Source organism: Nothobranchius furzeri, chromosome 6, assembly GCF_043380555.1.
Source record: "Nothobranchius furzeri strain GRZ-AD chromosome 6, NfurGRZ-RIMD1, whole genome shotgun sequence".
Lineage (NCBI taxonomy): Eukaryota > Metazoa > Chordata > Actinopteri > Cyprinodontiformes > Nothobranchiidae > Nothobranchius > Nothobranchius furzeri.
Genome location: NC_091746.1, coordinates 51,023,843 through 51,047,980, shown reverse-complemented (window position 1 = coordinate 51,047,980; position 24,138 = coordinate 51,023,843). Strand labels below are relative to the sequence as shown.

General features: G+C 40.3%; 1 protein-coding gene across 1 annotated transcript; it reads left to right on the top strand.

Moving 5' to 3' along the window:
- The first annotated feature begins 4,540 nt into the window (after positions 1-4,540).
- On the top strand, positions 4,541-15,318 carry nt5c2l1 (5'-nucleotidase, cytosolic II, like 1). The gene is made up of 18 exons (XM_015940990.3): positions 4,541-4,751; positions 5,450-5,523; positions 5,616-5,733; positions 5,821-5,916; positions 6,693-6,784; positions 7,866-7,923; positions 7,995-8,088; positions 8,175-8,228; positions 8,310-8,393; positions 8,465-8,500; positions 8,590-8,697; positions 8,779-8,845; positions 11,656-11,826; positions 11,897-11,948; positions 13,259-13,319; positions 14,334-14,510; positions 14,588-14,675; positions 14,754-15,318. Exons 1-17 carry the CDS (start codon positions 4,645-4,647, stop codon positions 14,672-14,674), a joined length of 1,536 nt encoding a protein of 511 aa, XP_015796476.2. The 5' UTR covers positions 4,541-4,644; the 3' UTR covers position 14,675; positions 14,754-15,318.
- The last annotated feature ends 8,820 nt before the right edge of the window (positions 15,319-24,138 follow it).

The following is a 24,138-nucleotide window of genomic DNA, read 5'->3' as shown; positions in this document are numbered from 1 at the left end:
TGAGCTCTCTTCCGTGACTTTTAACAAGATCCTTCTGCTTAAAATGTTCAAATTTAGCCACGATGGGACGAGGTCTTTTGCTGTCTCCTCTTTTAGCTGCAAGGCGATGTACCCGGTGAAATGTGATGTTTTTAACTTTTTCTTCGGGTATCTTCATTTCTGTCTGAAGAAAGTTCTTTATTGTTTGCTCGCAGTTCTCCGCCCCTCCCGTCTGCTCCGGCAGACCTGCGAACACCAAATTATCCCTCATGCTGCGGGCCTGAAGGTCCAAAACCGTCTCCTTCAGAGTCTTGTTGTCCAGGGTGATCCGCGTCATTCCCTCTTCCAGGGAAGAGACGGACTTCCGCAGAGACGCGTTCTCAGCAGCGAGCCGCTCAACCTGTTCCTGGCTGAACTCCAGAGATGTTCGGAGGTTCTGAAACTCCTGGTGAAGAACCTCGAGCAGATGAAGTCGCCCCTCAAATCCCAGAAGCCGTTTATCTATAGAATCTAATAATTCTAATACGTCTTTCCGGGGAGATGAGGCCTCAGGCGAGTCCTGAGGACGGCTCCTCTTGGTCCCAGTAGGTGTTTCAGCCTCAGCTGCTGATTTCTTCGGACCCATGACGAATAACTCGAAAACTTCGTCAATATAATTTAGTAAACTTTCTGAATTCTCTTCACTTACCTCCAGATTGAGTGAGTTATACTTACCAGATTATTTTTTGCGTTGTCAGTAAATAAATTAGGCGAAAATGTGTCTTAATTGTTTGTGGATGTTTGTTAACGAGCTGCCATCAGCTTCAAACGCTGCCATGTATCCGGTGATCGGCCGTCAGCGCATGCTCACACACCTGTAAAATAAACGTTTCAATAAAGAGCGTTGTAACATTTTGAGTGTTAGAGTTTGTCTGCAGTTTAGATGATGAAGATCAGACATCAGGAAAACAAGAGTTTTACATCATCTTTACCATAATGTCTAAAAATAGTCAGAAATTTTAAAATAAATAAAAAAAGATTTCTTAAGCAATGGGCTGCAATTTATTTCTTACTTAGCTTCTAAAATTTCCATCAGGATTTTAAACCTTCTTACTTGACTTGTGTTACTACCTGGCTCATAGGACCGCAACAAAGTGGAGACTAAACACAGGTGGGAGTTTATGAGTTTTTTTAATTATTAGAAACAGTCACATATAAAACACCAAACAGATCACAAGCCCAACCCGTAAAACTCATACGCAAAAGCCTCAGTGGATCTCAGAAGGTGTTTTCAGGAGCAACTCCCTGAAGCGGCATCTATCCTGCACCCACAGCTGCAGGGCTGCACACAGCCAGGCCATTGAGACTCATTTTAAATGGATGGAGTAGCTCTCTTTTTTCCAGTGAACCAAGTTCATTCTTTACTGAGAAATACTCACTCAGCATTATATTACAGAGAGTGCAGAATTATTAGGCAAGTTGTATTTTTGAGGAATAATTTTATTATTGAACAACTATGTACTCAATGAACCCAAACAACTCATTAATATCAGAGCTGAATGCTTTTGGAAGTAGTTTTTAGTTTGTTTTTAGTTTTAGCTATTTTAGGGGGATATCTGTGTGTGCAGGTGACTATTACTGTGCATAATTATTAGGCAACTTAACAAAAACAAATATATACCCATTTCAATTATTTATTTTTACCAGTGAAACCAATATAACATCTCCATATTCACAAATTTACATTTCTGACATTCAAAAACAATACAAAAACAAATCAGCGACCAATATAGCCACCTTTCTTTGCAAGTACACTCAAAAGCCTGCCATCCATGGACTCTGTCAGTGTTTTGATCTGTTCACCATCAACATTGCGTGCAGCAGCAACCACAGCCTCCCAGACACTGTTCAGAGAGGTGTACTGTTTTCCCTCCTTGTAAATCTCACAGTTGATGATGGACCACAGGTTCTCAATGGGGTTCAGATCAGGTGAACAAGGAGGCCATGTCATTAGTTTTTCTTCTTTTATACCCTTTCTTGCCAGCCACGCTGTGGAGTACTGGGTTGTGGGCGTGTGATGGAGCATTGTCCTGCATGAAAATCATGTTTTTCTTGAAGGATGCAGACTTCTTCCTGTACCACTGCTTGAAGAAGGTGTCTTCCAGAAACTGGCAGTAGGACTGGGAGTTGAGCTTGACTCCATCCTCAGCCCGAAAAGGCCCCACAAGCTCATCTTTGATGATACCAGCCCAAACCAGTACTCCACCTCCACCTTGCTGGCGTCTGAGTGGGACTGGAGCTCTCTGCCCTTTACCAATCCAGCCATGGGCCCAACCATCTGGCCCATCAAGACTCACTCTCATTTCATCAGTCCATAAAACCTTAGAAAAATCAGTCTTGAGATATTTCTTGGCCCAGTCTTGACGTTTCAGCTTGCGTGTCTTGTTCAGTGGTGGTCGTCTTTCAGCCTTTCTTACCTTGGCCATGTCTCTGAGTATTGCACACCTTGTGCTTTTGGGCACTCCAGTGATGTTGCAGCTCTGAAATGTGGCCAAACTGGTGGCAAGTGGCATCTTGGCAGCTGCACGCTTGACTTTTCTCAGTTCATGGGCAGTTATTTTGCGCCTTGGTTTGTCCACACGCTTCTTGCGACCCTGTTGACTATTTTGAATGAAAAGCTTGATTGTTCGATGATCACGCTTCAGAAGCGTTGCAATTTTAAGACTGCTGCATCCCTCTGCAAGATATCTCACTATTTTTGACCTTTCTGAGCCTGTCAAGTCCTTCTTTTGACCCATTTTGCCAAAGGAAAGGAAGTTGCCTAATAATTATGCACACCTGATATAGGGTGTTGATATCATTAGACCACACCCCTTCTCATTACAGAGATGCACATCACCTAATATGCTTAATTGGTAGTAGGCTTTCGAGCCTATACAGCTTGGAGTAAGGCCTAGTCCTCACGTAGCCGGGGTTTTTTGAAAACGAATATCCGCCCCTCCAAAAACTTGCATCCACACCACCGCGTTTTAAAAACAAACTCTGTCCACACGTACCCGGATAAATACGTTGTTAAGGACATGCCAGACCTGTAGGCGGCAGTACTTCCCCCATTCTTAACCTCGTCCTTCGTCTGTGGTCTTCCGCAAGGAGCAGTAATTCCGCTTGCAAAAACAAACAAGCAGAAAGCGCTTGGACAATTGATGGATCGGGTAGTGACAGAGCGCAGCTCTGAAAGCTTCCGTGATGCCGGCTAGTGTAAACACAGGTCGCACACGTGATGTCAGCATTTTTTTGTCGCGGAAAGTGACGTTGCGGACCTTAAAACTCCGGTTTTGTCTGTCCACACGCAGACACCCAAAACGGAGAAAACGCAGATCTTCACTTTGGCCGGAATTTTTAAAAAGATCCGTTTTCGTGTGAAAAAACTCCGTTTTCGTGTGGATGACAGGCCAAAACGTAGGAAAATATCTACGTTTTGGCAGATCCCCGGCTACGTGTGGACAGGGCCTAAGACAACATGCATGAAGAGGATGATGTGGACAAAATACTCATTTGCCTAATAATTCTGCACTCCCTGTATATTAAATATTTTATTTTGTTAAGAGTCTAAAAATATCATAGCGCAGTTTTTAAATACTATCATGGTGGCTCAAGAGTTGGGGGAAAGTCATGTAACCACTGGGTTGCTGGTTTGAACCCCTCATCCATCTATCACAGTCATTGTGTCCTTGGGCAAAATACTTAACCCTCTGTTTCCGCTGGTGGTGGTTGGAAGGACCGGTGGTGCCAGTTTCCTGTGTGTGTGTGTGTGTGTGTGTGTGTGTGTGTGTTTGTGTGTGTGTGTGTGTGTGTGTGTTTGTGTTTGTGTGTGTGTAAAGCACTTTGGAGCCCTATAAACGGTCAATTAACAACAATAAAACCCCTAAACTCACTTTATGAGACCTAAACATGAATTGAGCCTTCAGCACCAAATGCAACATTTTTTGGATTATTTCCAGTTTTCGACGATAGGACTGTCACGTTCCTCAAAAAGAGAAAAATCCATTCAAATACGTTTATTCTGCCTACTGGTGGCAGATCTAAATACTACACTTGACAAATGACAATTTTATTCATTTATAATTACAAATGGTCTTAAAAAGTATCGTTTGCCATTTTTAAATCCAGAATAAACATTTTTTTAACATACATGAAATACTAGTTTACAAATCAATTACTTTAATCCTTTCAAATATTTGCAGTTCCCATAAAAATGGTTTAATTCGTCTAAATGTTAAGGATTCAAACGAAAAGTTACACTTTTACATAATTTTATGAACATTTTATGTCACAAACAAGAATGTACTCTTTTTACATCTCTAAAACAAAATGTTTTGGCTCTAAAAGTTATTTTGAGACTGACAAATCACTAAATGTGAACAGTTTTGCTTTGATGGAACAAGCCGAACTGTCTCTGGTCCGTCTTGAGGACTGACAGTCATCAGGAAACTCCCAATTTACGCACACGGGCGGACCCCGCACATGTGCGCGACTCTTGATAACCCAATCTGCGCGCGCTCAGAACCGGAAGTGTCGCGGGAAGCAGCCGGAGGATCAACTCGCTCGGAGTCCCACGAGTAAACAAGAAGCCGGGAGCCACGCCCACAGGAGCCGGCGGAGTTTGGCCATTTAAAGATCTGTCCAATGAGGGACAGGATCAGGACAGCGGACAGTGAAGAGGAAGACGCGATGGACGTCCATCTGTACTCCTCCAATGATGAGCCCAAGATGAAGAGAGACTTTGACAAAAAGTGAGTTTTGTTTGATACTTTGGAAAAAAGTTGCGATTCAATGGCCCCAGGCTTTATTTATGTATTGTCTTCTGTAAGTAAGCAGCTTTTACATCATGAAAACACAATTTCTGTTGGCAATTTTACTCAAATCAGAATGTTGTTTTACTTGCTTCTGTCTTTACTCTCTTCAATTGATTGGATCAGCAGATTCCCCCCCCCCCCCCCCCCCCCACACACACACACAGAGTCCCTCTCTGTTTAAGTTCACCCCACTGATCTCAGGAGAGATTTGAAGGCGAGAACCTGCTTGTAAATTATTTACAGCCACCTCATTGAGCCTGTTATGAACCTCTGGGTCTGAGTCCGGGGCCAACCGGGGCCATGCGGACACAAGGTGGTGCTGCAGAAGGAGAGATCCATCCACTCGTCTCTGTCTGAAGAAAAAAAAAACATTACAACACAAACTATTTCCAGTTGAAGAGCAGCGTTTGCTGATCTGCTGGCGTTTCAGTCCTGAGAGAAGACTAGAACTGATAACACCAACCGGCCCCCACCCTGTGTGAAACTCCCTGCTGAAATATGACTTTCAAAAGTAAAAACCCAAAAACATCCCCATCTTAATGAGATCTTAATGTTTACTAAGCTTGTAGATGGTAAATCCAGTCCATCTGCTCATCTTTGTCGTATCTCATATCTGTTTTTGTGTTGGATGACAGGGTGTTTGTCAACAGGAGCCTGACTCTTGAAAGCATCAAATGCTATGGTTTTGACATGGACTACACTCTGGCAAGTGAGTAAACACTAGCTAACTTCAGCAGTTTTGAGATGGGTTTATTAAGTAGGTGCTTACTATGTTTCCTCATGTGATTTCTTTGACTGTAGTGTATAAATCCCCTGACTATGAGAGCACAGGCTTTGAGCTCCTAAGGGACAGGATGGTGTCTGTCGGATATCCTCATGAGCTTCTGCGCTACACATATGATCCAAGCTTCCCCACTCGGTCCGTTTAAACTCATCAGTGGCGAACTTTAATCTCTCAATTTTATTCATTCAGTCGCTTCATCATTTCCTCTCCTTCTCCTCTCAGGGGAGTGGTTGTGGACACCAGCTACGGGAACCTGTTGAAGGTAGACTCTAATGGCAACATCTTGGTTTGCTGTCATGGTTTCCACTTCCTCAGAGAGTAAGTTCAAAATACACATAAATAAAAATGCATTATATGAATTTCAATGAAACACCCATGATGCAACCGATTATTAAAACAGCCAACCAAACAACAAGCCAAATGATGTATAGGCCGATTATTTAAACAACCAACCTACAAACCAAACAGTTAGCATACCAAGATGGACCAGTCAACCAAACAACCAGCTAATTTTTATTAATTAATTAATTAATTAATTAATTAAGCAATAAACTGACCAACAACTAGACAACCAATCAAACAATGAACACAAAAAATGAGTTCATTAAGTATCTATCCAACAACAAAAACAAAGAAACAATGGATTGGTCAACTAAACAACCAGCTAATTTTCAGCGTATTAATTATTCAATAAACTGACCAACCAATTAACCAACCAACCAGCCAACCAAACAGCCATCCAACCACCCAACCAGCCAGCCATCTAACCAACCAAACAGCCAACAAATGATGGGTCTCAAAATAAAATAAAAACTTTTCAGTCAACAAATTAACCAACAAACCAAATTATAAATCAAACAGTCAACTGGTAAGTAAGTAAGTAAGTAAGTAAGTAAGTAAAGTTTATTTATATAGCGCCTTAGTAAATGAATTACCTGTAACGTCCAAACGGATTAATCAGAAATCAATCAACCAACTAATCAACAAAATTCTAACCACACGAATAACAAAACAAACAATGGATCAGTTATACAAACACACAAACAACCAGTCATTATAACTATTAATCAATCAACCATGTATTTTCTTCACAGGGGAGATGTTCATTTCTACTACCCCAACAAGTTCATCCAAAGAGACGACACAGAACGCTTTTACATCCTCAACACGCTCTTCAACCTCTCAGGTATTCAGATTCACACAAACAAGTCAACTTTAACCTGTTTAACCCTAAAAACCAACCTTAACGCCCCCTATTGGGGACCTCTACAGTTTCATGTCCCAAACATCTACAACTGTCCACATTCTCCAAACACAACTAAAACCACAATCAAACAGCCCAGACGGGAAACAAGGCCATTTTAAATAGTAATAAATTAAGATACAATGATATTTGAACTTTATTTTAGAAGAGCTTCTGAATCTCTCTGGTGAAAAAAAAAAACCTTGAACAAATTTAGTTCAGGACCCCTGGAATAAACAAAACAATTGACTAAATTTCCTAAATGGAATTTGAACTCTCAACCTCCATCCTGTCAGCACTTTTACACAGGACAGCTCTTCTAAAATGAAGTTCAAGTATTATTTTATCTTAATGTATCAAAAACCAAAAATTGCTTTGTTTACAAGCTAAACTGTTTTGATTGTAGCTGTAGCTGTGCTCGGGGAATGCAAACAATCACTGACACTTGGGACATGAAACTCCAAAGGCCCCCAATTGGAAGGCGCCAGGGCCCAAAGAAAAAAGGCCTTGGGCCTAAAGGGTTAAAAAAATTTATGTGGTGCAAAAGTTCATTTACTTCAGTAATTCAACCTAAAAGATGAAACAAATGAATGAGATTGACTCATTATATACAAAGCCAGATACCTGAAGCCTTTACCTGTTATAAATTTGATGATTATGACTCACATTCAAAACCTCAGAACACTAGAATATTGTGAAAAGGTTTAATATTCTAGACTCAAAGTGTCCCACTCTGATCAGCTGATGAATCCAGAACACCTGCACCCGAGCCTTTAGATGGTGTCTCAGTCTATGGTGAATTACTGAAATAAACAAACTTTTCAACATGTTCAAATTTTTCAAGTTTCACCTGTACTTCATCTATCTTGACAGGATAAAACTACAGAAAATAAAGTCAGAATTTTACTTCATCTTTAAATCAACTAAAGTCATTTTAATTGTGAAAGGATAATTACTTTTTGGTTTTCCACCCATTATTTTTAGACTTCAAAAATCATTCATACTCACCACTTTCCTCCTGCAGAGACGTACCTCTACGCCTGTCTGGTGGATTTCTTCACCAGATGCACCAGATATGCAAAGTGAGTAGGAACATTCACATCTCAGTAAAACATCCTCCACGATGTTTGGTAAACCTTTAATCCTGTTGCAGCCTGGAGAAAGGCTTCCAGCATGGTGACCTGTTCATGTCGTACAGGAGCATGTTCCAGGATGTCAGAAAAGCAATGGACTTTATTCACGACACAGTGAGAAGCAGAAACATCCCCATGCATCACATTTTTGGTTTTAGTTCACATACTAGATGCTGAAGTCAGACATTTGTGTGAAACAGGGAGTCCTTAAGGAACAAACCATCAAGAATTTGGAGAAATATGTTGTGAAAGACGTGAGTAAACTCATGAGGCTGAAGATGATTTTGTCCTCAGAAAGGATTAAGTAGTGAATTAAAAACATGTTTTCTGCTCAGCCAAACATCCCTGTGCTCTTGACAAGAATCAAGGAGGTGGCAAAGGTTTTTCTGGCCACAAACAGCGACTACAACTACACCGAGGTGAGCTGACACGCTGTGCTCACACTGAAACATCTCTGCCTGCTCTAACATCTCCTTTTGTCTTCTCTCAGGTCATCATGAAGTACCTGCTGGAAGGAAACTCCAAAGTGAGGCAGTTTTATTCATTCTGAGATTTTCTAAAAACAAATGTTTATTTGAATAATTCAGGTGAAATTATTTGTGCTCTTGGCTGCAGCCTGGAGGTCCTAAAAAGCCCTGGCGCTCCTACTTTGATCTCGTTGTCGTGGATACCAGGAAGCCTCTGTTTTTTGCGGATGGGACGGTGTTGAGACAAGTGGACACAGTAGGATAATCATCTTCTAGAAAGAATCACTGATTGTTTGGAGTTTTTAAAAACTAGCTTCTTGTTGTGTTTTGGATGCAGAACACCGGAAAGCTCCGTATCGGGACATACACCGGTGACCTGCAGCACGGAACAGTTTATTCTGGAGGTGAGATTAAACTCTCAGATTATTCAGAAACAGATAACACACTGGAAGGATTTATTTTTGCTCAGGATGAATTTACCTGAATGAACTGAAAACAGCTTTTAATTAATTAATTTATTACAATATTGTTAGTTTTACTGTTTCACATCAGTTTGTTTACTTGTTTATCACTATGTGCTGCACAAGCGCTGCATGATTCTGAAGAAGAACATCTTATTTACTTAGATAGAATTACTAACTTTGCTTTTTTCTTTTCGCTAAACAAAAAAAAATCACAGTGGAACATGAACTTTAGTGCATTTACACATTTTTTGTTTTGTTTTAAGAGGCAAGAAGATTTTGTGACTTTACTGAAGTTATATTTAGAAGACAAAGTGGTCGAAATAACCTTTTAATGGGAAAAATTGCAGAGCTCTGCTCTCAACAGTGTCATCTACTGGCAACAAGACTGAGTGACAATAATATAATATAATATAATATAATATAATATAATATAATATAATATAATATGATATAATATAATATAATATAATATAATATAATATAATATAATATAATATAATATAATATAATGTAATATAATGTAATATAATATATTCATCCATTGTTTGAACCTGCTTTGTCCACGTAGGGTCGCGAGGGGGCTGGTGCCCAACTCCAGCGGTCAATGGGCAATCAGGCGTGGTACACCCTGGACAGAGAGCCAGTCCATCGCAGATATGAATATAATATAATATAATATAATATGGTATGATATAATATAATATAATATAATATAATATAATATAATATAATATAATATAATATAATATAATATAATATGGTATGATATAATATAATATAATATAATATAATATAATATAATATAATATAATATAATATAATCAGCCTTCATTCGTGTCTGCAGGAGTGGTTCATCACTAAATGAAACAAATCAGCTTTGTTCGTGATCTAAAACATGCAGGAAACATGCTGGAAGTTGCAAGTGTGGTATTCTGGCCACAGAAGGCAGTAGGGGTCTGAGTGACATTTCATAAACACTGTAAATGGTCATTTTAGCACATACTGAAGAAAATGATTTCAAAATGTAAAAAGATGCATAGTGTGCCTTTAATAAAGGGACCCTTATTGTAAAGTGTTAGCAATAATTTTGACAAAGAAATCTTAATTTGTGCATTAATAGTATAAAAAGCTTTGTTTGCGATCATGGAATAAAATCAGTAAATGTAAAACAACCAAAATAACATTTTCATAAAGCCATGTCTACACTTTGGGCAGAGAGTCGTATACTCATAACAATACTCTTTGAAATCTAACCTCTGGTCATCTAATTCATACAATTAAAGGTCCTTTCATCAACAGCAATAATTTCATCTGTAAATATCTAAAAATCATTCAATAAAACACAAACTTATCATGTTTAAGTGATGTAACGTCACGAATGGCCTGATTTTGAGACCCCACAGGTCAAATGCACGGCCAGGTCAACTTACCCTGGCTATGACACATCCTACAATCTTTTCCCCTCACAGGAGACTCGAAGTCTGCATGTAGTCCCTTTAATCAGAGCCTAGTTCCTCACACCAGCTGGACATTTTCTCCTCCAAGGTCCATCACAGAGGAACTATTTAAAATAAACTCCTTTATTCCCAGAAAGAAGATTTTATAATTAAAGATAATCATTAAATATTGCCATTGCTAATTATAAATAATGAAATGTTTCATTAATCTGTGCTCAATGATTGTTTTAGTATGTTTACTTGACGAGGTTATAACATTTGCACTCACAAGTAAAGTAAAGTTAATGCATGACACATAAGTTAACCTTCTGCCTAGATTCGGAGTCTCCATCACAGAGGGTGTGTCTCTGCGGTGCTTGGTAACATCTCTCAAACTTGTCAGCCCCTGATTGGCTGGCCAAACCATAATATAAATTCTTTAAAACCAGATGGCTTTGCGAATTAGTCAGTTCTAGAGTGAGCTTCAGACCGGCCATCTTTAGCACCTCTTTAACCAGAAGGATTTTGACACGTTATCAAAACCTTTAACATTTTTCGCACCTGCGAAGCTGAACAACAAGATAGTTTTCCTGCAGAACAAAGCTGACTCAAAACTCCTTCAGAGTTATTTTTAAGACGCTCGGTTTCACCCATCTGTCGTGACCCGAGAGACATCTCCGGACTGAAAGAACCGGCACCTCGGTACTCTACAGCCCTCCGGTGCCAGTGGTCATCCGACCTCTCACTTTCGGTTCCACCAAGAGGGTCTCTTAATCTGGGTAAAGTAGACACACAGATAGTGTCTGAATGTGGTTCTGATAATAACATATTTATAGCTTATATGCAAACCAAATTCTTTCCATCCAGAACGCAGCTCTGAGAATGGAGATTCTGAATACAATATTCACACATAGGTTCCAGACACCATCTTAGTTCGCATCGGCTCACAGTAAATAATAGTTTAAACCATCTGCCAAGTTGTAAGTGTTTGTAAAATAAATTCTTACTTCGTTCATAAACCTGACTGTTTCTTGAATCAAAGCGACGTGTGTACAATCCCTTAATAATTAAAAGAATCCTAGGATCTTCTTATTAATCATACTAAGACCAAGCGGATATTCCATTAATATAGCGTATCATAGCTTTGGTCACAAGTAGTGGTAATAATAATAAATAGCTCTTAAGCAATTTACCCTCTATTGTCATTACAGTGACTATATTCTGTTCTCCACACTCCTGTTTCATTTTAATCCAGGTTATCTGAATGTGTGTTAATGTTTGCACTGTAAAATAATCCACTGGCTCTTTCTGTAGGCTCTTCAGATATTGTCAGTGAACTGCTGGACGTCAAAGGTAAAGACATCCTTTATGTTGGAGATCACATTTTTGGAGACATCCTCAAGTCGAAGAAACGCCAAGGCTGGAAGACTTTCCTGGTTGTACCTGAGCTCACTAAGGAGCTGCAGGTGTGGGAGGAAAAGAAAAGTAAGGAGACCAAAAGATGTTTTACTGCCAAGAGTTTTGATTTTTCTGATAACTTTTGGTTTTATTTCAGGTCACTTTGAGGAGCTGAAACGCCTCGATGTTTTTTTAGCTGAACTTTACAAGTAAGTCTGTGTTTGGATCAGGAAAACCCAACAAACAAGCTCTAAAACATGACTCAACAGTTACTGTCACATCGATACAGTCACAGGAATCTTCTGCTATTGATCGGAAAAGGGTAGAATACCTTCTCCAGGTCAAGGACGAGGCCCTTCCTCAAGTGAAGGAGTTTAAGTATCTTGGGTCTTGTTCACGAGTGAGGGAAAGATGGAGTGTGAGATCAATAAGCAGATTGGTGCCGCGTCTGCAGTGATGTGGGCGTTGTACCGATATGTCGTGGTGAAGAGAGCTGAGCCAGAAGGTGAAGCTCTCCATTTACCAGTAGATCTACGGTCCTATCTCACCTTTGGTCACGAGTTTTGGGTAGTGACTGAAAGAACAAGATCGTGAATACAAGCGGCCAAAATTTGTTTTCTCCGCAGGGTGTCTGGGCTCTCCCTTAGACATAGGGTGGGAAGCTTGGTTATCCAGGAGGGGCTTAGAGTAGACTTGCTGCTCCTCCACATTGAGAGGATCCAGTTGAGGTGGCTCAGCCATCTAGGATGACTCCTGGACGCCTCCCTGGTGAGGTTTTTCAGGCACATCCAACCTGGAGGAGACCCAAGGGAAGACCCAGGACACGCTGGAGAGACTGTGTCTCGCAGCTGGCCAGGGAACAGTGTAGGATTCCCCCAGAGGAGCTGGCCCAAGTGGCTGGGGAGAGGGAGGTCTGGGCCTCCCTGCTTAGGCTGCTGACCCGCGACCTGACTCCAGATAAGCAGCTGCGGATGGATGGATGGATGGATGGATGGATGGATGGATGGATGCATGGATGGATGGGAGGTTTCAAGGAATTACCACGTTTTCATTGCCAATGTTAAACAGTCAGAGCTTGATTCAGAAACATGTACCTGAACCTGTAAGCCTTTTACTTGATCTGCAGATTGGCGGCTGTGAGGAGAGATAAAAACATCCCAAAATAAAACATATGCATTACTTTTCCTTCATAATTGTAGCCAGGGCATGCAAGCATGTGGCTTGAATATTAATTTTTGTACCATTTTGCACAAACCAGATGCAGATTATCCACTGAACATTTATGCTGCTGTGTTTCATATGAGCCAGCAGGGGAAGCTGCTGCACCTTTCACATTAAGTGATTATCAGTGGCACAAAAAAAGGCATCAAAAATAAAATATCAGTGACAAACAACCAGTTAAATGTGTTTCAACAAACAAATATACACATTTACCCCAAAATACTTGAAATTTGACTTTTCACTTCCTGTTTGAACAACCAACTTGAGAGGATTTATTTCTATTTATTTTTAATTACAGACATTTGGACAGCGGCAGCAAAGAGTGTCCTGACATCAGCGCCATCAAGACAAGAATGAATGTAAGACGGAAACGCCAAAACCCAATTTAAACAGAAGTGTCCGTTGAAACGAGGTTTTACTGGCAAACCTAGAGAGGATTCTCAGTCTATGGTCTGATTGTCCCAAAAGGGTCCAACATTTGGACATTTTCTTGATTTTTGAAGACAGTTTGATTCATATCAGAAGGATAAGACCGGTATCTTAAACCGGCCATGACTCTTGTGGGTTTTTTGTTTCCTGATGAAATAAAGTTACCCTAAGATGATTCAGCCCCGAGTCTGCAGGGGTCCAAGTTTACCTACCTTAGAAGTGCTCTGTCTCATGCTGCACACGGAGACACCAACATCAACATCCCGATCATTGTTAGAGTCGCCTTTGGATGCATAAGCTGAAGGTGCCAGGATGTCCTACTTCCATGGGTGTAATTTTGGGGGGGGGGGGGGGGGGATATCCCCTCTACTTTTTCCAAAGTCAATTTTTGTCCCCTGCAATTTTTACCATCCAAAACCAATATTACGCAATATTAAATAGACTGGTTGAGCACTAAGACCAAGAGTTCAGCTAGAATCTGATGTAAATGAGCTCTATTGATCCGATATTAAAAAGTAGGTGTAAAATGGTGACAAGGAGTAGGATTGAAAATCAATCAATCAATCAGATTTTATTTATAAAGCGCTTTTCAAGCAAAGTGCAACTCTACGTGCTTACACTAACAAGGTGAAAAACAAAGTTGAATTGAAAGTATTAGTTTTTTTTTTACTGCTACTTGTGTACTTCACAGTTCTACATTCCTGACATTACATAAAAGAGCCTCTATAGGCTGTAGTTTTATACATAATTTTGTATACTTACTGTAAAGACACACCCCCAGCCCCCGGTCCTCAGGCCGGTTGTGTCCCCTCCACTTCTAAAGTCAAAACTACGTCCATGCCTACTTCCAACGCTTAGTGTAACCCGGACAGCTGACCAGCCAGAAAACTGAATCAGCTCCCCCTGATCTGACTGAAGAACTGAAAACTTGTGATGTTCTGCAGGTTCTGGCCTACAGGATGGATATCTCTTACGGTCAGATGGGCAGCCTCCTGCGCAGCGGCTCCACTCAGACGCTGTTTGCCAGCCAGTTGATTCGCTATGCAGACCTGTACTCGTCCACCTGCATCAACCTGCTGCACTACCCCTTTAATTACCTCTTCATGGCTCCTCCAGTGCTGGTTGGTACTCTCAGTCCTTCATCCACCCCAGGTGTACACCTTTAACATGCTCTAATGGTGTCTGCTCTGTTCTCTAGATGCCCCACGAGGTAGCATCTCAAATCTCTGCAGAAGTTTCCTCCTCAGACCAGAGCAATCGCACGTTAACGTCAAACAAAAACTGAGGTTTGGATTTGTTGCTGAATGAGAAGATTATCTTTGTTTTTAGAGATGATTAACATTAGGTTATTTCTTATTTTCTAGGTCACTGTCATGACGACATTAAGGGGGTTTGCAGCTTCTTCTGGACTTTATTGAAGAGACAGTTTGCAACTTTAAACGGATGATTTGTTGCATCTGTTAAAGTTTCTTTTGCACCATCAAGGCTCATGATGTGGATTTAAAAGCAACAAAAACTTTAGGGTTACTTTGTAAATATGAGTGTTTTTCATCGAGTGTCGCAAAAAGCGTTTTACTTTTAAAAATGATGAATGGTTTTAGTGTTAAACTTGTTGTTATTCATAATTAGTGGAACATTTGTTCAATTTAATATCACCAAATCCCTCTTACTATTTATGTTTACTTTTAAACTTTATTGTTCGTGGATAATTGCACTTGTGTGGCTTTTGCAAACGTGAAATTTAGGTTGTTTTAATCAGAAGCAATTACAGATGTTTCTGTTTCTGTAAAGACACTTCCTGTTAAGTTTTATGCAATATAAAAAGCTTTTACAGTGTTGTAATGAATAAAAAAATAGATGATGTGATGAAAAATATCTAATTCCTAAATGTAAGACTTTGTTTTTCTGCATTAAATTCCTGCAGCTGTTTTTTCTTCTTTTTTTGCTGCAACATACAATCTGTCCACTAGATGACGCTTAATTGCCACTGCATGAGGATACTTTTTTTCCTGCTTCAATTCAAGATTAACCCTTTATTTCTAATTAACACACACCTTTATGTTTGAGTGGGTGCTGCTGCTGCCCGGTTTAGCAGTATTATTTATCCTTGCTTCATAAATATGGACAACTCAAATCCTTGTCTTGAATTAAGGATTTTGTTTCAGCATGCTCTGTTTAAATGATTCCAAAGTCTCAGTCAATGTAAGATTAAAACACACACACACACACACACACACACACACACACACACACACACACACACACACACACACACTTCCTGTATGATGTCAGCACTCGTGTGATTATATATAAGTACTTTTTTTTCCAAACAGGAAGTGATCCAGTCTTCTTTTAGAGCGTAAATGTGCAGATTTATCACAGTTTTCTTGTTTTTCTTCCATACAGCATGCACAAGCTTTTGTTTGGGATTTTTATTTTCACTTTCCGACACATTCGTCTTTGCAGGAATATAATCCAGCTGGTTGCACAGTCTGAAACAGTTTCACGTCTCTGCAGTTCCTCACAGGAGCGAGTTCATGCAGATTCAGGTTTTTAGCTGTGAAATATCTTATAGCCTTGCTTTAGGTGACTCCCATCCATTCATCAGCACCTCTTGGTTGTAAACGCTCACGCTCACACACACGCGCGCGCGCGCGCACACACACACACACTTCCTGGATGATTTCATTCCTGGGCTATTCTGGTCTTTCTGGGTTTCCGTCACCATTGTCTGCTGCTCACCTGTATTTGTTGTTGCTCTATCACTTTGTTGTTTTATTTTCCTGCCATATCTTTAATCTCTGCTGATTTATCTGCTTTGGAATCAGTTAACTGAACAAATAAAACTATTTCAATGCATTTAAACCTGTTTTTTCATTCTTATTGGACAGTAGCGGACAATTAAGTCAACCAACTCTTAACAGCAAGAAAGGAGCATTTAAAACGTCCTGAACCTTTTGATTTGTGTGCGGAATACTTTATATATGTAATCCATCTGTCAGGAACAGACAGGTGAGTTTTTACATTTCAACTGTTACAGGCACGCTGGGAATGTTGAGTCTGAAAACAAGCACAGCATTCAGCCCAGAGTGTAGTAAACTCACTCGAAATCTTGAAGCCAAGTGAAAAGAGAGCAAAGTGATGATATAAATAGAGCTGCACTGAGACATGCTCAGAGAACAGAAATGGACTTTTGGTGAAACTTCAGACACAAAATCACAGATTTTCTCTCTTTTGGGACATTATGTACATTCCTATAAATGATGAGAACTTTGCAAAAGCAGCAGCAGCTGGACGTTTTCCTGCAGAAGCTGTGACTCACCACAGCTTTTCTGAGGCTGTGTGCAATAATTAGGTTCAAAAGGTTTTTTAAACTCTGATCTAAAATGCTCCATAAAAACAAGAATCATGTTTAAAAAACCTACTTCGTTTTAGAAACATACACATTAGATTTTTCTACTCACCCAAAAGATGAAAACTCAAACCTGCATTTTTTTGGTTAAATTTGCAGATTTCTTTTATCTGGTTTAGGTATATATATATATATATATATATATATATATATATATATATATATATATATATATATATATATATATATATATATATATAAGCAAATTAATAACATCTTAATACTCTTATTTTACAGGTTCCAATCAAACAAAAATACTTCTCAACAATTATCTTTGTTTTTCCAGTTTTTTTTTTGTAATTTGATAAATTTTGGTTATAAACTAAAGATTTTATCTTGGTGTTTAACTGTTTGTAAAAGTATTTTATATTGATCATAAAAGAGAGAAAGTCTCCATTTGCAGGCATTAAAAATGCAAACCCTGTTCACACAAGTATTGATTTTATTTCCAAAACAAGCAATGCATTGTGGGGTTTTGATTTCAATATCCAAAGGGACCAACGGGCCCTTTTCTTCAGTAAAAATATTTTCACATTTATAATTTATCAGATTTATATCAGAAATTTAAAATAATGTTAGTAATTTATTCAAAATAAAGCAGGTAAAAAAATAAAACAGAACAAAAGTTTTATTTTATTTATTACAGAAATTTTGCAGTTTACAAAAAACAAATCAAAACATGTGTTTGAATAAAAAAACACATTTAAAGAAAACACATAGTTTATTAATATTTAAACATGTCTCTGTCAGAGATGTTATTTATTTAAAAAACCTTTACAAGCATCCAAAGACAATCACGTTCGCCCACAAACAGCAGCTGTGATAAACTCACCCAAACAAAGATTCAGGTTATTTTCTGTCATGAATAAAACACAGATGCCACTAATGCAATCAGCTGTTTAATCTGATTCACACTGAAGCTGCAGGAGGAGCAGCACTGACATGTTGCTGCTCTGTGCAGTCAGATAACTGCAGAAGCACCACCGTCCCCCATTCCACACATTCCAGGATTTCCCAGCAAGCATTGCAAGCAAGCCTAAACAAGTCACGTTCTTTACTCGGGGAGAATTTCACACAGCCAAGAGGCCGAGGTCTCCTGCCGCTTTCCCCTTCCACTGTTGAGCCACACAAACACACTCTTAAACCTGGAAATCTTCACAATCCACACATTACATTTCGAGTTTTAAACCTTTTACTGCAGCGAGACTTGAAAAGAGTCAACTTCCTGTCTGTTTTTAAGAAGGCCTGGTCTGAGGCAGTGAGCTGGACGCTGGTTAAACGTCCAGAGAGGTCTGCTGACACTCATCAAAACAAACAAACAAACTCCTTCACTCTTTTACTGCAGGGTTCAAACACGAGGCACACAGGAGCAGTGACACCTAATCTCAACAGGGCGGTGGGGGTGGGATGTAGAGAGGACCCTGCATTCCTTCCAAAGGGCCCCTCCCCCCCGTCGACCTGCTGCCACTGAGGATGCTCAAAGCCACACATCGACCTCCGACCCCCTCCTCCTCCTGCCTCTTTCCTTTTTCCATCTACTTATCAATACACGGCGCTGGAGGTGACAAACACAACGAAAGAAGGAGTTCTTTCACCAGAAGGGATCCCATCTGGTTTTGTTTGGAACCTTTTAATGCTCTGCAGCAATTTCATCAAAATCACTCACATTTGTGAGCCATCCTCCCCATGAAAAACGCCTCCTACTCACAGCAAATCCCCCTTCCCTTTAAACTCAAGGACTTGTGTCAGCCGACAGAGAGAGTAAACCCTCCTCTGTAAATACAGTGCTGGGTAAACACTTTTTAGGGGAGGCTTCATGCTCTGCGCCACCGCCACCTGCTATCAGATATCAGCTCCACTTCCTCACAGAGCCGCTCTTTTTAGCGCAGAGGCCAAATGCTATGACAATACTATTGCACTGCTAGAATGGATGGTACAGTAGTGCAACATTGTCAAAGCAGCTGACCTCAGCATGTGTCAGCACGCGGACGTGTGTGGGGGTTCTTCACTGACAAATTCCCAGTTTACAGCTATAAGGAGGGGAGAACAATAAAGAACCAGTGCCATTTGTTTAGGCAGAACTGTAACCAGATCTGCTGCCATTCAAAGGAAGAAAAGATCAGAAGCTGCTTGTTTACAGCTAGGAAGTGAGAAGGTGTGGGTCTGTTTCATCAGCCAATGCCCTTTTAATATTGCACTGCTCGTTTCAGCGTCCAGTAGTGCAACAGAAAAAGGGCAGTGGACAACAACATGGACACCCACCAGCCCCCAGAAGGCATAGAAAAGAGCTCTTATTTTCAAAATCCGGCTTATTTTAGTTTTGGCGCACACGATTTATGGTGCTTGAAAAGCAAAACAAAACGGAAAAAGTCGTAAGGATGTGACAGGTTATCAAAATCACTCCTCACCGTGGAGCTAAATGAACTTCCCAAATTAAGCGGCACTGCCCCCCCCCCCCCCCCCCCCAACCCACCCTGGGAGAATGGGAATTTCCCAGCATGTGGGCCCATACGATTCTCTCCAGTGAACGACATGCATTCTAATCTTGGTGGAGAAATGGGGGGTTGGAGACCAGGAAGGAGAAAGGGGGGGGGGCTGAATTATTTAAAAACCAAATTAAGTTTTTTTTCCTTCTACAATAAATTCTGTACTTTGCGTTCCAGTCAGAATAAAAACGATTAAATGAACGAAAGCCCCTCTTTTTACAAACGTCACCAGAAGCGCTTAGCAAAGAAGAATCCCTGAAAACTGTTAAAGTCGCTAAAATGAAGGCAAAGTGCAACTTTCCACCATGAATGCGCAGTTACACAACCCATAGAGTCCATACAGCAGAAACCTCCAGAACACCGTGACGCTTCCACCAGCCATCCCATAATTCCTGTAAAACACCTCCAGGTGTTGGTGTGTTTTTCCTCCCTATACGGTTGTTTATTGTTACCTGACTGTTGGAGTACACGTTTTAAATCCGCCACCCTCCGCCAGCGGCCTATCCGCCTCCTGCAGCCCGGGGTCCGCTCCGTCCGATCTGGCTCCAAAACCTACAAACACATCACTGGCGACTTGTTAGATTGCAGAACAGCACACAGGGCTGCACACACCGACACATGCACGCGCCGGCTCCGTGGATTTACTCCCACCCCACCCTACAGACACACACACACACACACTCACACACGCCTAGTTCCAATGCGATAAATGAGCTCCACGGACGGCGCGTCCTGATCCAAGTTTTTAACGCGAGCGTTCCAGATGCGCAGCGCACACGGGATCGACATAACTCTCACCGCTGACCCCCCCCCCCCCGCCCGCCTTCTCGTTGAGGTCGCGTAAATAGGAGCGAATCTTTTCAACTTCCAAGTTTTCACCGTCGTTTTTACGCAAAATCAGCGTAAAACTCACAGCGCCCCCCTCCCTCTTCCTCTCCCTCTTCCTCCAGAATCCCGATCTGACCAAAGGGAGGGACGATCCGTTATAGGGAATGGGAAAAAAGTTGTCCGTAAAAAAGGAGGAGAAGCGAGCCATGCTCCCCAGTAAGCTCCTCTGAGGATCCGCGCTGTCATCCTGAAAGGTTCGGAGATCAAATCGGAACCGAAGAGAAGAGGGGAGAAAGAGGGAGGAGGTGGAGGAGGAGGAGGGAGGGAAAAAAAATCTTCCATGCTCAAGCAGCACACGGCCTCACAGATCCGGACTCCATCTTTGACTACTTGACATTCAGAGCCAGCCGGAGCAAATTCCTCGTTTGCATGCCTCCCGCTGATTGGCTTCTTCTTGCGCTAGTCTTTGCTACACGCTGCGCCATTGGTTTGTTTACAGCGTGTTCGATGTTTCCAGCGCCAGCTGATAGGCTGCGGGGTGCGACGCGTTACGCGGCACGACGAATACCGCTTTAATGTGACCCATTCACAAATTTTTCATCATGTAAGAGAAAAAAAAAACCGCAAAGTATTTGGACATCAATTACTTGATTTAATTTGTTGCGCAAACATTTAGAGCCCTTTAGAGTCTGGCTGTTGTTTGGAGGATTTTTGCCGAGACCTGGACGGAGTCCGTTTATCCTCGAATTTTGGGCCTTAAAATTTAAAATTGTTTAAAATTAAAACAACCCATCAAATCAAATTAATCATTAAGACTTTTTTAACCAGATTTGCGTGGTTTGCGCCGTTTTAATGGCGCGTAATTTGAAGAAGGAACATGCAAAGCGCGTAAAAGTTTACAGGTTATTTGAACACGCAGGGTGAGCGTGCATGAGTGGCTCGTGGGGGATCAATGGTTGGATCGGATCACACGGTGCTGGTGGAGGCGGACCCATGCGGGCGCCTCGGCCTCTTTGCGCAGCTTTGATTGACGCAAAGAGAAGAGTAGCGGGCTGTGAAATTTGGCATTCCTGACCAGAGGAGCTGAAATAATGGCATTATCCAGTGGGAGAGGGCCCACTTTCTGCCCCCCACCCGACTCCGGCCCACTCAGAACGGATCTGATTGTGCAGCCAGTCGACAAAAATGTTTGATGTAAGGCGGAGCGTGATGGATCCGGTGCAGCTCTGGAGCCTCCAGAAACTATCCTGGTGACTCCCAACAAACTCAACTCTAACCTGCTAACTCACAGCTGAAAAAATAAATAAATAAAATAAACACGAGTCGTTTTAATTTATTTTTTTTCTACTTTCACATCGAAATCAAACAAGTCAGTTTCAATTTGTGTTTTTTTCTAATTATTATATAAAAAATGTTTCAAAAGTTAGAATTTTTCAAAAGCTATTTTATTGTGAAAAGTTCAAATATAAGAGTAAATGACTAAAATAAAAAGCTATACCTTGTTTTAATAAGTAATGTAAAGTTATTTCAAATTTTAGCAACAATTTAAAAAGTTCTGAATTATTTAAACATTGAAAAAACGCTGTATTGAATAAAAACTAAACACATTATTTACTTAAAGTTTCAAAGGAAATCCCAATCAGCAAAACACTTCCAAATAAAAACAAAGATTGAGCTGCCTTTCCCCTCATCAACACGTGTTTAATTAACTAAATTGGCTAGATGATGAAACAAATTCAAATAATATTTGGTTTTTCATTTGATTTTTAAAAACAAACAAACAAAGATTTGATTAATTCTGTTCAAATAAATTTTGAGGAAGTTTTAAATATCTGGATTTGTGCAAATGAAATGTTAAATCACCTCTCAAATAAAAGAATATCAAATCAGGATTTATTCATACAATTTTCAACTATTTTATAAGTTTTAATTATCTTTTATTTTTCTATTTTATTTACAAAATATTTAGTTTTTTCTGTAACTTTTATCTATGTTTAATGTATAGGGGAAAACAACCAAACAGTAGAAATAATGTAAATCCAAGAAAAAGAAAACTTTGCGTTACTCAGAAATAAACATATTAAATAAATCTTGAATTAATACTTCAAACTTCACTTAGTTTGCTTCCAATGAATCTTTAACTAGTTTTTATAATTAAACTTTCCTTATTTAGTTATATTTAATTTTGTTTTCAACAGGAATCTGCCTGATAATCTAAAAAAGAAAGAATCCTCACAAACCACATGATGTCCTGCTCCGTATTAAACCTTTTATCTGCATTAGAATAAAAAATAAACAGTTTTCCAACCAAATCTGAGTATTTTATACATAAAAACACATAAAAATGTTAAACTTTCCAAACTAACTTTCCCACTCAGCTTCCTGTTTGTTTGCATTTATAAAAGGATGAATGTGTCTCAGTAAAACACAGAAACTCGTTATTCACTAATAATAAAGGATGAGGACTTCTGTTAAAAACTAAAACCATAATAAAGATCATCCATGTGTTAAAGAGAGGAAAGGGGAGCTAAAGACGAGTTTGGTGTTTAGCAGAAATGTGTTTTTTTTTGGGAGAGTGGGTGTGTGGGTGTGTGTGTGTGTGTGTGTGGGGGGGGGGGGGTAAAAAGGCCTGACTCCAAACCACTGCCTGTCCGTGTGAGGTGTCATGAGGCTGAGAAAAGCCTTTTAAACATGGGAGTCATTGTTCCCTCTTCTCTCCCCCACAACCTCCCATCCTCCCAAAATGTAGCTCCTTTCTTCCTCTGCCCTTTAACCTTTCCCAACCCCCATCCCTCCACCTCACATCTCCTTCCACATTTCCTCCCGGCGGCCAAAGACCAAACAACCTTGATGGATCGTCATTGATAATTTCCCACCATGAACAACAAAAAAGGTTAATGGAGAAGCTTTTTCAGGGGGTGGGGGTGGAAAAAGAGTTTCTGATTCATCTGTTTTTTTCAGACCCCACCTCGAGGCTCCTCAGTCTCTCCTAAAGAGGGTTCCTCACCTCACCTTCCCCCCTCTGCCTCCCTCTTGAAACAGACTCTATGGATTGCTTGCATGACATTCCAGCTGTGTGGGTGGCACGGCGTTTTTACGGCTCCTCCAACAGAACACAGGACCCCTGAAGCCCAGGAACACTGGAGCTACCCTCACCTCCTTCACTCAGAGGCTCACAGCCATTTTACCTGAGAAATATCCGAACACTGGCAGTTGATTATCAGGTGACCTAAAGGTTCAAAGGGCAGCAAGTGTGAAACAATGAGTCACCAAAACAAAGTCTTTAGCTCCTCTTTTAGTGTTAATTTGGGATTCCAGCAAGAAAAATTCCAGCAGCATTCCCAGGAATGCTCCATCACCAGGAATGGTGCACGAGCGTTTCAAAAATGCAACAAGGATTTATTTAAATAATGATTTCGATTAATAAAACATTATTTGAAATGAAAACTTATCTCATTTCTATGTTTCTTCATAATTGGAAACCAAAAGAAATTTCAATGTTTCAGATTCAGTTTAGCTTGGTGAATAATCTTCAGATTTTAATCACGTAGGGATAAAATCCTTATTTCCTCACAAGCATAATAGAATAGAATAACCCTTTATTGTCCCTCAGTGGGGGTGTTTGGTGTCCCATCAGCAATCATATTCCCAAAAGGAGAAAAAAGGAGAGTAAACAACAACAAAACACGACACAGAAATACTTCAAAGACTCAAACATCAACCATTTTCATCCACTTTTTCCTCATTTGTGTCCCGACAATCACTGACAGTTAAGTTTCCTCATTAAACACGCAGAAAACGCTCACATCTGAAGACAAACTTTCAAATTTAAAGTAGGAAACCAGCTGATTTTATACAACATGACTGCATCTAGCTTTCAGCGGTTTAAAAAGATCTAACGAGCTGCCATCAAAGTTCTCAAAATGTTCAAAGTTGTAAAAATGTACAGGTAAGGAAACAACCCAGGCGCAAAACAGAATAAATCTGTATTTGTTCCAATCTGTCATGATTCCAGCAAATATT

Bases quoted from the DNA above. Each gene is read 5' to 3' on its own strand.
- nt5c2l1 (XM_015940990.3), top strand. From the start codon at position 4,645: ATGAGGGACAGGATCAGGACAGCGGACAGTGAAGAGGAAGACGCGATG. The intron at 5,917-6,692 runs GTAAGTTCAAAA...TTTTCTTCACAG, and splicing joins GGTTTCCACTTCCTCAGAGA to GGGAGATGTTCATTTCTACT. The intron at 8,846-11,655 runs GTGAGATTAAAC...CTCTTTCTGTAG, and splicing joins CGGAACAGTTTATTCTGGAG to GCTCTTCAGATATTGTCAGT.